General features: G+C 56.5%; 1 protein-coding gene across 3 annotated transcripts in view; it reads right to left on the minus strand.

Moving 5' to 3' along the window:
• Positions 1-15,527, minus strand: part of EMILIN2 (elastin microfibril interfacer 2) — a 40,064-nt gene that overhangs the window by 8,234 nt on the left and 16,303 nt on the right. The window contains exons 3-5 of one of the 3 annotated variants that reach the window (XM_036417600.2): positions 9,174-9,349; positions 6,283-8,172; positions 3,929-3,930 (exon numbers count right to left, since the gene is read on the minus strand). In XM_036417600.2, coding sequence (XP_036273493.1) covers positions 3,929-3,930; positions 6,283-8,172; positions 9,174-9,349 — 2,068 coding nt within the window. Of the gene's footprint in view, positions 1-3,928; positions 3,931-6,281; positions 8,173-9,173; positions 9,350-15,527 lie in introns of all 3 variants that reach the window. The other 2 variants (XM_045574713.1, XM_036417601.2) reach the window with 2 other exon arrangements.

A 15,527-nucleotide genomic window follows, 5' to 3' on the forward strand; every position in this document is an offset into this window, starting at 1 on the left:
TACCCTCCACTATCCTCCCTGGGAGTCCTTCCATAAGCACCGAGCGCTGAATGCTCCACCACCCCTCCCTCTTACCCCCCATCACATCCCAGCAAAGAACGAGAAAGCTGCACAGCTGCACACGGACAGACGGAGCCCACCCCGGCTCCCCAGCCCACACTCCCGCCCGGCATCCCTGGCTCCTGATGCAAACACTTTCTACAAACTTGAAACCAAGACGAGACAGCGCTTTGCTCACTCCAGAAAGATAGCTGGCAGCCAGGCTCGCTGAGCTGGACATGTGTTTCTAATCCTGACAGCGACCATTGGAGCCGAGTGTGTCTGCCGAGTTTTCGGCGTGAGGCTGGTGAGCAGTGGGTCCGGGCATATGTGCTGCTCTGGGTCAGGGACTGGGCCCCAGGCACTGCCCTGATGCCAAAGTGTGGCCTCCGGAGCAGGCCAGGCAGGACCCAACCTCACCATGGAGGGACTGGGTAACAAAAGCCACTCCCTCTCCTTACAAGTTCCCACTACAAGCCAGTTTCAGCTTCACTAAGACAAAGGCCTGCCTTTAACAACCACCAAACCCACGAGGCTGGTGTGCGAGAACACGGCCTGCAGCTGAGGAATGCTGGGCTGGCCCTCCTCCTGCAGCCGCTGGGGGCCCTGGAGGCAGGCTGGCCGCAGTGTGAATCGAAGCTGCAAAAGTTAAGGCTCCTCAGCATGTTCCTGGCTCTTCAGCGGCGTTTTGGCACAGAGCACGCGGCTGTGGGTCAGGCACTGGCCTGGACATCGGCGTCGGTGTCCGTGTTCCAGGCCTGGCGGGGGGGAAGCCGCTGAAACCTCCTGAGCTACTCCCTCCTCCACTGCACAGGGCTGGCGGGGTGCGCGCCCCTAATCACAAAGCAGGGTGCGCCCGGGAAGGGCAATTCACCGGAGGCCTGGGCCAGGGGACACAGCCTGCAGACCAGATGCTGCAGCTATGGGAGTGCTTTACAGACGCCCATCAAGGCTCCTGGCTTTAAAAACCCACCAAAGGCCGACGACAGGAGGAGCTAACGTGTGGGCGCAGGACGTCCCAGAGCCGATTGCCACACCGGGAAGCAGAAGCTCGGTTTCTGGGAACAGCCCACGCCACCACCGCCAGGAAGTCCCCACGGTGGCTCCCGGCTGACCGCACAGATTGTGGACACACACACACACACACACACACACACAGGGGCCCCGGAGGGAGAGGCGAGAGCAGGCCAGAGGCACCCCCCTCGGGGGGGGCAGGCAGGCGCCTCAGAGGAAAAGCCGCCCTGATCCCACGGCGCAGGGCGGGGGAGCGGTCCTGGCGGGAGGGCTCCCCGCGGAGCACAGGCTGAACGCTGGCACCGGGGCCTCACCGCAGGGCGCGCCGCGTCTTCCTCCCAGGGCGGGGCGCAGTGGCTGGTGTGACCCCACCGGAAGCCCAGGGGGTCGGGCTGAGCAGAGAGCACGGGTCCACGGGTCCGAAAAGCTCACCGCTGACAGCGCAGCTCAGGTGCCGCGTTAAGAGCGGTGGCCGCGCCCTTGACGTGGGAAATACTTCACTCTCTGGATCTCAGGGAAGGGGCCTCGCCTGTCTGAATCCCTCCCGTGGCAGAAACCCACCAGCTGATTCTAACATGTTATGGAAAGGCGGAGCGGACCCACGCCACCTGATCTGCGCGGACTCATTATCCAGCTGCAGCCATCGAGACAAGGAGAGGCAGGTCGATGGCGAACGCGGAATCGGCCGCCCTTCTGTTGGTGGCAGGTGTCCCGTCGGTGGTTTTAGTCGCTCTCCCCCTCTCCCTCCTGCCCACCGCTCCCTTCCGGGCACGGCTGGTCCTGGCAGGCGGCTCCTGCTCCCACTTCCGGGGCCAGAGCGAGGCCAGGGCTGATCACTTTCATTACAAACTCCTGGGTCTCCCTCATCCCCGAGGAACAGGCACCTCCTGAGTGAGGCCTGGATTCCCGGTGTAAGCTCCCAGCGGGCTTTGCATGCATGTGGGGAGCTCCGTCCGCAGAACACGGCTTCTACATGCGGTGGCGATGGAGAAAGGCAGCCGCTATTTGTACCAACTAAAGAGCCGTTGCCCTGGCCGGATGGCTCCGTGGGCTGGGGCGTCATCCTGTACACCAAAAGGTTGCAGGTTCGATCCCCAGTCGGGGCGTGTATGGGAGGCAACCAATTGATGGTTCCCTCACACCGATGTTTCTTCCCCTCTTTCTCCCTTCCTCTCTCTCTCAAATCAATTTTTAAAAGCACACATATCCTTGGGTGAGGATTAAGCAAACAAACAAAAGCAGATGCCTGCAGGGTCCAAGGCTGTGTGTTGTCTGGAGTTCGTGTGGTCTGAGAGTATGGAGTTCGCTTAGCCCTTCTATGTTCATTACAGCCCCAGGCCCACTGCGCTGCTTAGACCTCACCGGGTCCCCCACCATCATCAGGCCACTCTCCCCGGCCCGCCTTCATGGTTGGATCCCTATTTGTTTTTGTTTTGTTTTGTTTTGTTTTTTTAAATATATTTTATTGATTTTTTTACAGAGAGGAAGGAGAGGGATAGAGAGCTAGAAACGTCCATGACAGAGAAACATAGACCAGCTGCCTCTTGCACACGCCCTACTGGGGATGTGCCCGCAACCAAGGTACATGCCCTTGACCGGAATCGAACCTGGGACCTTTCAGTCCGCAGACCGACGCTCTACCACTGAGCCAAACTGGTTTCGGCTGGATCCCTTTTTGAAAAACTCATGCTTTTTCATTCTGACAGCACATCTTAAAGTAAGCAATGCGATACTGATGGGATTCTTAAAGCCGAACCACACCTAAGTGAAACATGACTGATACAGCTGAAGTAGTTGCATGAGACGTGAGCAGACAGAGGAGGGCGGCTGGGAAGGAAGTGAGGCTGTGGTCTAGAGGATGTTGAAACAATCTTGTGGCATCGACTCAGGCCGGTCGGTCCCTTCTTGGAACCGTGACGAGATGTAGGGGAAGAGAGCTTCCCTGATGCACGGAAATACTCGTCCGCCCACATCTCTGCTCAGTGAAGCCCCGGGTTTCCCAACTCCAGGAAGTCCCCTCGTCTCCCTACTGGAAGGGGAACCACCCAACACCGGAATCAGCCGGCTCAGGTCTCCCGCAGACAGGCAGAGGCTGGACGTGCAGGCCGGCCCGGCTGCAGCCAGTTTGGGCTGAGGATGCTTGCAGTGTAGGCCCGGAGGGTTCTGGGCCCAGACAGGAAACAGATTCTGCCTTCCCGCCTCCGCTGACTTCAGTGAGGCTGAGCTGGGCAGCGTGGGGACCAGGTGCCACCGAAGGAGAGGGAGAGGGTGCTGGGGAGTGTGTGCCGGCCGGAACCATGCCCACCTGTGGAAACGGGAGTGAGTGTGTCCAGGCAGAGCCCATGGAACAGAAGAGCAAAGGATGAGAAGCCCCCTGGTCCTTCAGAACCTACCCTATCCCCGAGGGCCACGCTTCTGGTAGAAGTATGGATCACGAATTCTGAATGCTGGCAGGGGCTAGATTACTAGGCGCTTTACACTGTCTGCCTGGCCCACAATTTAACAAAGAAGAAAACAAAAGGGAAAGAAAAGAGGGAGAGACGCCCTTGCCTGTCCAGAGCATTCTGCAGAGAAGCCCGGAGCCTGACACCCAGAGCTCCCCTCCCACCTACTCCTCCGAGGCTGAGGGAAAAGGGAGAAAAGTCTGGCCAGGAACTGACTGCCCATCCATTGAAGGGACGGAGGGTTAAAGTAATGGGTAACATCTACTGAGTGATCACCACGGGCTAATGAATAACCACTAGTTAGGAGCGTTAATCCTCATAACAACTTCCTGAGGTGTGATTCCTGTTTCTAATCAGTAGACGCAGAAAGTTGGGCACTAGGCAGATAAGTAACTTGCCCCAAGTTACAGAGAAAGTTTGGGTTTTCAAACTGCTTCCTGGCTCAAAATCCTCCGATGGCTTCTCATTGTTCTTAAAATCCAAATCCTTTACCACAGCCTCTAAGGTCCTGCATGCTCTGCTTCCCACCCCCTCTGTGGCCTCACTGTCCACAACCTTCCCCCTTGCTCACAGACTTGATCGGACTGGCATTCATTGCTGCCTCCTGACCAATGCAAGCCACATTGCCCTTCAGAAGCTAACGTGCTTTGACCAACAGAATGTGGCAGACATAACACCATACCTGCTCCTGGCCCAGCCTGGAAGAAGCACAGCAGCTCCCCCCTTCCCTTATGGCCAGTTGCCGTGTAGTAAATCTGACCACCGTGAAGCCACCCTACTGGTGACAGAGCCCAAGTTAGCCACGTGGAGAGAGAGAGTGGACATAGACAAGTGACTGAAGCCTTCCTGGACCTTCCAACCCAGACAGGCCAATGGCAGCTGACTTGCAGCCAAGTAGGTGGCTCAAGTCAACACCAAATGGGGCAGAAGAACCGCCAAGCCAAGCCCTGCCCGAGTTCCTAACTTGCAGAATAACGGAGAATAACATGTCTTTGTTGTGGGCTGTTACATGGTAACAAGTGGTTCATTCACACCAACTCCTCGCCAGGTATTCCCTCCAGCCTCCTCCCTTTCTGATCCCTACTCATCCCTCCATTATTAGCTCCAGTAACACTTCCTTCCAGAAGTTTCTCTCATCACTCTACCTCACTCCTCACCCCACCAGCCTCTGAATTCTCCATCTTGGACACTCAGCTCAGGTGCTCTCTCCTCTGAGGAGCCTCCTCCACTTCCTCAGCAGCCGTGGGTGCTCCTCCCCAAGCCCAGGGCACCCATGAACACCGCGTTCCCATAACCAACCCTGTTTGCTTGCTTCCCCTCAGACTGTCACTGTCACATCCGCATACTCCACACACACACACACAGCTCATTACCGACCACACAATACGGGTTCAATAAGATCCTATGAACTAAAAAGTAACCCCCTACACCACCCACTGGACCTGTGCATACGGTCTCATTCAGGTCTCTGCAGACCTGTGTGCCTTCGCCACTATGACTGACAATGCCTTGCAGGTGAAGATCGTGATACTCATCTGTATCCCTCACAGAGCCTTGCACATAGCAGGAGCTCAATACATGTTCTGTCGACATTTTACTAGTCAATGTGTGACTTACTCTGAGCTCCTAAGGTACCCATGGAGTTCCCAATACTCAGGTCACAGATATGCCAGCCCTGGAGGCTACACAAGGCGGAAACGCTCTGCTTGGTTATTTTGGGCTCTTTGAAATTCCCAGAAGTCCATGCATTCCACATTCACAACACTGAGTTCATCGCAAAAGGATAATCTTTTGGAAGCCACACCTCCAACTCCTATTTCAACAGACAAACCTGAAAGAGTCCACACAGCGTCCCACACTGCCTGGGCGGTGCAAATCAACTGGAAATATCTGGTTCAATAGGTTACTATACAGCACTGTCCAGACACACTGTCACCACAAGGGACAGTCATTCTGTGAGCACCCGCAGTCTTGTGACCGTTACACAACATTCCAGAGATACAGGAGCTTCGTGGGCCGGGGAGGAGGGGGCGGGTTATAAATAGTGTGGTGTGGGGCCCAACACTGGGTCAGAGGCCAGCTTCCTGCCCCTGGTTGACATGGGTAAGTCCTTATCTACAAACGCCGTATCTCTGACCACCTCGGACCTTCCCCATCCTCCTGAGGACCTGGCCTTGCTCTCCCCGGTCAGGCCAGGGCTCATCTACCTCTCATGCTCCAGCCGCCCCCTGCTCACATTTTATGTCTCAGCTGGGACCTGATCCTAAATCTTATAGGCTCACACCAGGCCGTGAAATTTCTACTCAATGCATAAGGGCCTTTGTCACCTGGAGCTGCGCAAGGCAGAGAAAGTGATAAAGGCCCAAAGATGAGGAGAGAGAAAAAGAAAACGAAGAGGACAGGTCAGGAGGTGGTGCTGGTTGGGAGTCCTTCTGTCCAGCTGGCCCTGAACAAGTCCTCATGGACTCAATAAGTCAACGTTCAACTCTGGGAGACACAAAGGAAACGTGCGCTGGCCCGGAAGACAACAGTTCCTGGATGCAGCCCACACGGGTGCTTGAATGCTACAGTGATGTCCAATTCTTTTAAAAGCTTCTAGATACTTGTTCTGGATGTTGCTATTTATGCCGTTGCTGCCCGGCACCAAATGATTCACAAACCGGCACCCATCTGTGAAGCACACTTTGAGTAGCACTGATGTCATCAGTTCCACAAACTGTGCAAAAATCTAGCACAACGCACGTTGCAAGCACATACAAGAATGGTATCGTAAAGGCCAACTTACCTGGTGACGGCTGAAATTTGATCAGATCTTGCAAGTCGGTGGAAATCTGGAAAACGTGGCTGTAGAACTGCTGCACGGAATTCTTCAGGCCAGAGATGTCTCTGGAGTGGGATCGGAGGGTCCCGTTCATCTGCCTGACACAGCTCCACAGGCCGCTGACGTGCTTGCTGAGCCCTTCCTTGATCCTCTGAAGACTCCCCGAGATGGAGTCCAGTTTGCTGCACGTTTTCTCCATCTGAGACACCCTGTCCTCCACCACCGAGACGTCCCTCTGGACTCCGTGCGTGTTTTCCTTACAAGTGTCCAGCTCGGCGAGCACCTGGCCCTGCAGCCTCTGCCATCGCTCCTCCAGCTGGCCGCAGCAAGGAGCCGCGGGGTCCTGGGGGGTCGGCAGGGGCTCCGCCGTCCTGTCTCGCTCGCCCCCCTTAGGAAACCCGTCCACGCCGGCGTCTTCACCGTCCCTACACTTGATCAGCTCATTCTGGAGATGGTCCATATCCTCTTCTGTGTGGTTGAGTTGAGAATAAAGAAAACTAAAATCCTGTTGAAGTTTCTGGATGCTGCGCTCGGTTTCTTGAAATTTCCTGTGCATCGTGTCATTCAGAGACCTCAAAAGGCTCACACTGTCACCCTCGGCGTGGTCCTCTCCATCTGGCAAAGCGTCTCCTATCCCATGAAGCTCTCCCTGCCGGCAAATGTCCTCCACAGCTTGAACTTTCTTCCTTAAGTGGTTTAACTCCACCATGACCTGGTCACGCCCCGCCCCTGGCCGGCCTGGTGGTAGGGCTGGAGCCGGGGGAGTGGGCTCTGCTTCCGTGTGGTTGGTCCTCTCTGGGAGCAGGCTCCCCAGGCGCTCTTCCAGGGACTGTATTTTCTGGTCCAGCAGTTGCTTCAGGTCATCGACCTCTTCGTTAATGGTCCCCCGGAGGGTTTCCTCGATGTAAAAGCAATGTTCTTCCGCGTTCTTCTCCGTCACGTTGATCCTCGCGTCTAACTCGTCCCATCTTGCATCGAAGTCCACGTCCGGCTCTGGAACCTGGAGCCGGTCAAACTCATTGTCCAGGCGCCCGTTTAGCATTCTGGCGGCTTCCGCAACTCTTTCAATTTTCTGGTCTAACGCCTTGATCTGCTGCCCAAAGTCACCGGCCTTTTCACCATCACAGCAATCTGGCCGGGCCGGAGGATCCTGTATCCGGGCTCGAAGGTCGTTTATTTCTTTTTTCAGGTTGGCTTCCTTCTCCCCGATCAGCTCGATCACGCCCAGGTAGCTGCTCCCATAGTCATCACACGGCTGCTGCACACCGATCAGCTTGTACTCACAGGAGTTCTTCAGGTCGGCCAGCTTCCTGTCCATGCCCTCCATGAGCTCCTCCCTCAGCGCCTCGATCTTACTGTCCACGTAGGCTTGGTAGAGCTCATTGGTCGTCATGGTCACCGTAGGGCCCTGGGCGGCCTCCTGGAGCTGTTTGAGCTGCCCTTCGTAACCCTTCACTTTGCCGTCCAGCTCCTCCAGCTTGTCACTCTTGGTCTTCAGAGCATCCTTGACTTCGGCCAACTCGGATTTGATGTCCTTCATGCCGGATTCCTTTTTGTTGAGGGCGCCAGGAAGCTGGGCCGTTTCAGTGTCTCTACCAACCGTGGCACTGTCGGGCCCTGGCTGGGGGTGCAGCATCTTGCTGGCGTCGTCCTGAATGGTATGCTTGATGTTTTCATTCACTCCAGCGATGGAAGACTGGAGGTCAAGAACCGTCCTGGTGAGCCGGAGCACCTTCTCCTCGAGCACCTGGATTTTCTTATCCTGAAGTCCTGGATCCACTGCCCCACTTGGCTCCGATGCTCCCGTTGGTGACAAAGTCTTCTTGGGCTCTGAGACCTGGCTTGGCTCATTGTCTGTTATAAAGAAAGAGTTAGACATGACTCAACATTTTCTACTTTTACTTGTTTCCACAAAGACAATAACTTACAGAATACACTTAAATCTTCGCTTCCACGTCCACTCTCACCACAGTAGTTAGAGTGGAAAAGACTATGGGCCTTCAGTCAAACAGATGTCCACGTGCATGCTGCCTCTGCAGTTTACTGTCTGCCCTTGAACATGTGAATTAACTTCTGTGAACTACAATCCCCTCATCCATGGAGCAGAGGTCCTATCTTCCCTCCTGGTGTTAACAGAATATGTACATGGCACATGATACTCAAAAGTCTCTTTCACCCTGAAGGGAAATATTCTTTATCTACTTTATCATACAAAAATACCATCCCCCACACGAGTGAACTGCAGCCACGCCCCAATGGTGGACTGCATACTGTTAGACCACAAGAAGCCACTTTATGGAGATCCACCCATTCGCTGTTGGGTGGTATATTGTTCGAGCAGCAAGTCACTCTCCATGTGACTCATAAACGTTCTTTTACTTTTATTAGCAGCCCTTTGCTAGAAGAGTCTCAGACATTGTTTGGTGCTGCTATGCAGTTGGGGAAACTAACAGCAAAAGAGAGATTAAGCAACTGATTCTCCGGCATCTGCTAACCATGGAGCCGTTTGGCCGTATGTAGGAAGGTTCACTAAGTCAAAGAATACACACTTTGAATATGTGATAATCCTACCTTGAGAAATATGACCCCGAGGAAACAGTACAAGAGGAAAAAATATTATAAAGATGATTGTGATGAGTCATAAAGTGAAAATAGACTGATAGGTACAGAGAAAGATAAAATTAAAAGAGTGGACGGGAGAGGCCAGTTCAGGTCGCAGGCGGCAGCTGTGAGCAGAGGGGGGCAGCGAGGGCTGGAGGTTTCCTAAGGAGTGTGTCACCGATGTGCTGGGTGTAACGAGGTGCTGTGTGAGGGGCACTGGGAGTGCCGGGCCCTCCCGGCAGCCAGGCCGTTACCTGTGGGCTTCTTCAGGCTGCTCCGGGGCCGGGCGGGCGTGGGGCGCGGGGCCTTCCCGGGGTCTCGGGGGCCTTCCTGGCAGTCTGGGCCTCGGAAGCCCGGGCAGCACCTCCATTCCAGCTGGGTCACCATCTTGTACCTGGTGACGAACCGGGGCCGGAAGTTCACGCGGTAGCTGCGGGAGGAGAGGGGGGTCTCGTTACGTACGGGCTGTCACCCCGGCTTCCCCCGGGGACTCAGGGGAGAGGCCCCAGGTCACTCCGGGCCCGCGGCTTCCTGCCAGTGTCCTCCGCCCAGCAGCGACCCCCTGGGGTACGGCCCACATCCTATTGGCCTCCTCCCCCCGCTTCTCAGGTCCCACCCACCGCACCCCAGCACCCCTCCCGCTCACGGCCGGGCTCAGCACAGCCTGCCCCACCGTTCCCAGTGGATACGGCCAGTTTCCACACACTGAGCTTTCGTTCCAGAGTCTGCTGCTTCGTGGACAATTTTTCAGGTGTCACTCTGTCTGGCTGACATGATTCAGTGGTTCGGCGTTGACCTATGAACCAGGAGGTCATGGTTCCATTCCCAGTGAGGGCACATGCCCGGGTTATGGGCTCAGTCCCCAGTGGGGGGCATGCAGGAGGCAGCCGATCAATGACTCTCTCATCACTGATGTTTCTATCTCCCACTCCTTCTCCCTCTCCCTTTCTCTCTGAAATCAATGAAAATGTATTTTAAACAAGCATCCTGGCCCCCCTTTTCGCATAGAACCCAGGCCATGAGCCAGCCCCCTCGCCCTGGCACTAACAAGGTGGCAGTCCTCCAGCTACTCAGGTACTTGTGTTCAGATTTTTTTTTTTAATATTTTAAAAATACATTTTGTTGATTTTTTTTTACAGAGAGGAAGGGAGAGGGATAGAGAGTTAGAAACGTCAACGAGAGAGAAACATCCACCAGCTGCCTCCTGCACACCCCCTACTGGGGATGTGCCTGCAACCAAGGTATGTGCCCCTGACCGGAATCGAACCTGGGACCCTTCAGTCCACAGGCTGATGCTCTATCCACGGAGACAAACTGGCTAGGGCTGTGTTCAGATTTTTAAAAATGTCTTGACTCCTACAGCGAATGGGAGAAACAGGAATTAGGATTGGAACCATCCAAAAGCCCCTTTGAAAGTGCACGTCCCCTGATGCACATGCCATCACACAGACCCTGTGACAAGCTGTGAGCCCCCTCCCCCCCAGGCCTGGGCCGAGACCCGACAGCGGCCGGCACCCTGGCCGGCGCACAGCTCAGGCGCGAGCCGGCTCCTCCATCCCCAGCCTCTGCTCCTCTTGAACCTGTCCCTCCTCTTCACGCTGAGCACCAGCTCTCGCACCTGGGCGTGTTTGGGGGCCGATTCCCAGGAAGAAAGAGTCTTTGTGTCCTCTCCCCAGGGCTGCTGTGCGCTGCTCAGGGGTGGGGCTCGGGTCGACCAGCTGCCCGGTGGCTGCGGCCTCTGCCCGCCACGCAGGCCCACCGCGGGCAGCAGCCTGGCGGCGGGCGCTGTTCAATCACGTTCCCACCTGCAGTGGAATCGGGAGGGTCAGACCGGGTCACCCAGAACCTGGAATGGAAGGCTCTCCGCCACCAGCCAGGCCAGGCGGCCCGCAGAACCCCCAGAGGTGCACCTCCCACATCCCTGTCCCCCCGCGGGTTCGGCCGAGGATCACTGAGCAGCTGAGCAGCTGTGCCTCCCTCAGGTGCCGCTGACTGGTCTGTGCAGGGGCGGGTGTGGGGATGGGGAGAAGGTGTGGTGGGAGCCCTTTCCAAGGAAAACGGGAGAGAAAGCCCAGTAAACAGAAGGGCTGCTCAAGGCATGAGGGGTAAAGGGTGGGGTGGGGGAAGCAAGACCTCCTTTCTCGGCTCTTCGTTCTCTCCCATCTCCTCCCACACCTGCCAGCAAGTCCCCACACCCATTCCCTCTTCTCACAGCGAGAAACAGAGGCTCAGAGCGGCTGTGACTTGCCCAAGTTCCAAGGGTCAGGAAGGGCAGGGCTGGATGGAAACACGTGTTCTCCTCCGCCCCCACAGCGTGCACACACACGCACACACGCACACGCACACACACGCACACGCGCACACATACACACACACACACGCACGCACGCACGCACACACACACAGCACACACAGCACACACGTGCACACACACCACACACACACACCACACACACACCACACACACGCACCACACACACACGCACACACACACACGCACACACGCACACACACACACACACATGCACACACGTGCAGCAGCAGCAGCAGCGAGCCCCTCGGCACTTGCCCCCCGGGCACGCCGGCCTCGCCTGCAGAGATGATCTGGAGGACGTGGCCGAGCAGCAGCCCCTGCCCTCAGCAGCGCTCCTCTGAGGTCTAATTGGGTCCAGGTGCACTCGCACCCGGGGCCCCACCACCCACCCACCAAGAGTCCTCTGTGTGGTCCCAGAAATGATATTAAAACAAAATCCCTCCCCATTGTTTTGCACGCTCAGGGACAGCATCATGCCGGAAAAATGTGCAGCCTCAGAAAAACTCCTCGGCGCATCGGAGATGGAATGCCCGTGGGTTTTGCTCGTGTGCCAGGAGATGACGGCCTGGCTAAGGCCTCGGGTGAGGCTGAGCGGAGAGGAGGCTCGGTGTCCTGGGAAGAGGTTCGACCTCGCACCCCGCCCAGGGCCGTCCCCCCGGGTGGGAGAGTCTGGCTGCCCCGCCCGCTACTCCTCCCCGCGAAGGCGGTTCTCCCGGAGCCAGGGAGCCAGCTCACAGTCCTCCTTCCCCTCCGCCCGCTCCGCACCGGCTCCGCCTCCCCCCGGCCGCGGGGTTCCGGGCTCAGCGATGGGGATCAGGCGCGGCGCCCTGACAGCCTCAGGCCCAGCAGGGAAGCTGGGGTGACAGCTGGAACCCATCAGAGCAGCACCGCTCACCTCACCGTGGGAAGCGCACGCCCCCACTTCTCTGTGCGCCAGGACACGGACCCCAAGGCCTTCGGGGCCTCGGACCTCAGGGTGGGGAGCGGGGAGGAGGCAGGGCTGCCAGCTCCACAGGCGCGCTGGGCTTCCCCCACAGAAACGGGGTGCCCGCCTCCACCGCAGCCCCGGGGGCTGCGCAGAGGGTGGGAAGGAGGCATGGGATTTCCACGGCCCCAGAGCGTGGCACACAGCACCGTGGCCAGGGAGCGTTACCGGAAAGCCTGGGCCTTTCCCCCTCACCATTCTCCTTTTCACTGGCGTGGGGCGGGGGCACCCAGGTCTCTGTGCCTTTCAAAACCTCCCCACGCGGTTGTCCAGCGCAGCCAGAGGCAGGAGGCAGCCTCGGACCCAGGCCCGCCTCTGCCCGAGGCAGCCAGGCTGGGTCACCGCAGGGAAGGGACTAGAGCAGCGAAAGCAGCCCAAGTGTTTCCAGGGTTACAGGGCCCCTGGGCTGTAGCACATGAAGATACTCGACGACGGAAACTTTCTCAACCAGCTAACCCACTGCACCAGCTGGGCCTCCACACGGAGGCGGAGGCGGAGGCGGGGCTGAGGGACCCACACCCACAGGAGGCGCCGGGGGAGCTGGGGGCAGACCCAGACTGCGCCTCGGGCCCTCCCATCGCCGGGCCCTGGGGAGGCGCGATCCCAGCGGCCGCAGCATCCTGGGGGACCCTGGGGACTGCGGCCTGAGCCCGCCCAGACCCCTGCCTCAGCCGTGCCCACCCGCCCCGACTCTCCTCTCCCTCTGGGACTCTTCGTTGGGGTGAAACAAGGGTTTACCATCTCTACCAGCCCAGCCCGGGAAATGGTGCTGAGAAGGACGGGGGCAGGAAAAGAACTGAAGGCGCTGAAGCAGAGTTCAGGGACCACACGAGACTGGAAGGGTCCCTGTTGGGACAGAATGTGACACAATGACTGCGCCTTCATGTGACCTCAGCCCCACGGCTCCTTCCTCCCGGCCTGAGGTGGGACCTCCTCCATCCACGCTTCCATTCTCACCGGCACCTGCCTGTTCGGGGCCTGTCTTTCCTGCAGGCCGTGAGCCCACTGGGCAAGCAGACCTGCGGGTGGTGTTCCCCACGAAAATCACAGTGCCTAGCCTGTGGTAGGTGCTCCATAAACAATTACTAATCAACTAATAATTGATCAAACAATAATTAATTAGTGATAGGTCTACTTTTGACAAGGTTTTGTGGAGTCCAATGTCCTAATTAAAAATTTCAGAATGACCCTTTCAGACACGAATACCCGAGTCTTCCCCAAACCAAACCAACTTCGGGGCCTCAGGACACGGTGAACCGGCCGGAATCACACACCAGGTAACCCAGAATGTGCTGGCCAACAGGCAGCCATTAACCCCAGGTGGCTATTTGCATTTAAACCATCTAAAACGGACTAAAATCAAACATTCAGTTCCTCGGTCACGCCGGCCACATTTCGAGTGGCCAGTAGCCCCAAGGGGCTGGCCCATCTCATGATCGCAGAAGTTTCACTGGCCAGGAGGGGCCTAGAGAGTCACGGATTGTCAAAGGCACACCAACGGCACACGTCTATCTGCTCATCTCTGGGTTCCCATCTCACATCCACCCGTTGTCTTTCTCCTCCCACGTCCTAGAATCGCTGGCAGAGGGACATCGAGACAGCTCCTCCCCGGGGCAAGAATCTTTGGCCTGCACTTTGCATTTACCTGAACTTTATTTTAACGCCAGCCACCACACTGCACCCACCGGAAGCCCAGTGCCCCACTGGAGACACTCATTTGACCGGAATTTTTTTTTTTTTTTTTTTTTTTTAGTAAACTCTCTCCTTCCAGTCACTGGCTTGCCCTCAGAAATCTGGAGCCAACCCTTCTGGCTTCCCTCTGCATGTGGCTCTGCACAGCACCGCCCGGATGGGCCCGGGCTGGTGGGAAGGAGGCCAGAGGAAAGAGGTGCCCCCTCCCACGGAACCAGGATGAGATGTCATTTTGCCGAATTTCAGGATGCTCTCAGGGCAGCCTTGTGACTGGCACTCAGCTGCCACTCCAGGGTTTCATAGAGCAGCCACGAATTCCTTTTTCTAAAATTGTGGTAAACTACACAGCACATACATGTGCCACAGCCCGTGCCAGAGGGCAGTTGCATGAAGCACGTTCACATCGCTGTGCAGCTGTCCCTGCCATCCATCTCCCTAACTTTTCATCATCCCAACTAACACTCTGCCAGCCAACCACTACTCCTGCCAGCCCTCCCCTCAGCCCTGGCCACCACCGTTCTACTCTCCGGGTCTATGACTCTGACCTCCCCAAGCACCTTATTCAAGTAGAATCATATAGTTATTTCCCTTTCGGTGACTGGCTTATTCCACTTAGCATAATGTCCTTGTAGGGAAGGAAAAACACACACAACATTTTCTCTTAGGTTTGTTCTGGGGCCTATGAATTAAACTGACAAAGGACAGACCACCAAGAGAAAAGACATACTGATTTTACTGATGTTACTAATTTTACACGCATAGTGGCTTCACAGAAGAGAAGAGAAAAATCCAGAGGAAGTGGTCACACTCAGACTTGCATACATTTTAACATGGGGCGGTAAGTTGTAGAGTTAGACAGAGGAAAGGGCTTCGGGCTTCGAGGGGTGACCCATGGTGGGAGGATGGCTCAGAAATACACGGGGGGACTAATGGAGGTTAAGGCCTGTTCTAGGGAGGTTTAGACAGACGCAGGTCAATGCTGCCGTCTGCAGTTCCAGGCTCACTGCCCTCATTCCGGTACAGGGAGGTGAGGAATTTACACTCTGCTTGTTCCTCAGAGCAGAGGGGGACCGAGAGTCCACCTTTGTGTCTGCCGATTCTCAATGCTTTCAGCTCAGAAACATCAACATGGGATGGCACAGCCTGATCCCCTCCCTCCTCCAGCTTCATCCCTAGTGTACCATGAGTCAAAATCACCTTCCTGTTCTTTCCTAGGGTGATTCACTTTTACCAAGTTTGGTCTCCACGGCCCAAGTTAGAATTGACAAAACAGTGGACTGGTTTTCTAGGAACAAAGTGTGAGTAAGAGGTTTCCCCCTGTTCTCTGTTTGTTTTTCTATCCATCAATAAATAAACACATGAGTTTTTAACTGAAGTAACCGTTTGCCAAAAGTGAGTGCAGCCAGGCAGGGGAGACGGCAGAGTTTGACGTTAGACGTGACCGCAGAACTGCGAGGAAGGAGCGCCGCCCTGCCGGGCAGAAGGGCACTCGCCGTGGGCATCGGCTGTGTCCTGCTGGCTCGCCACAATCCGAGGCGGTGACGCTGGCCCACGCAGACCCCCAACATGCACTTCCCACGGTCTGAAAAGGTCTCCCCGCCAGAGATAAAGTGATGG

This window comes from Pipistrellus kuhlii, unplaced genomic scaffold (assembly GCF_014108245.1).
Source record: "Pipistrellus kuhlii isolate mPipKuh1 unplaced genomic scaffold, mPipKuh1.p scaffold_m20_p_6, whole genome shotgun sequence".
NCBI classification, from domain to species: Eukaryota; Metazoa; Chordata; class Mammalia; order Chiroptera; family Vespertilionidae; genus Pipistrellus; species Pipistrellus kuhlii.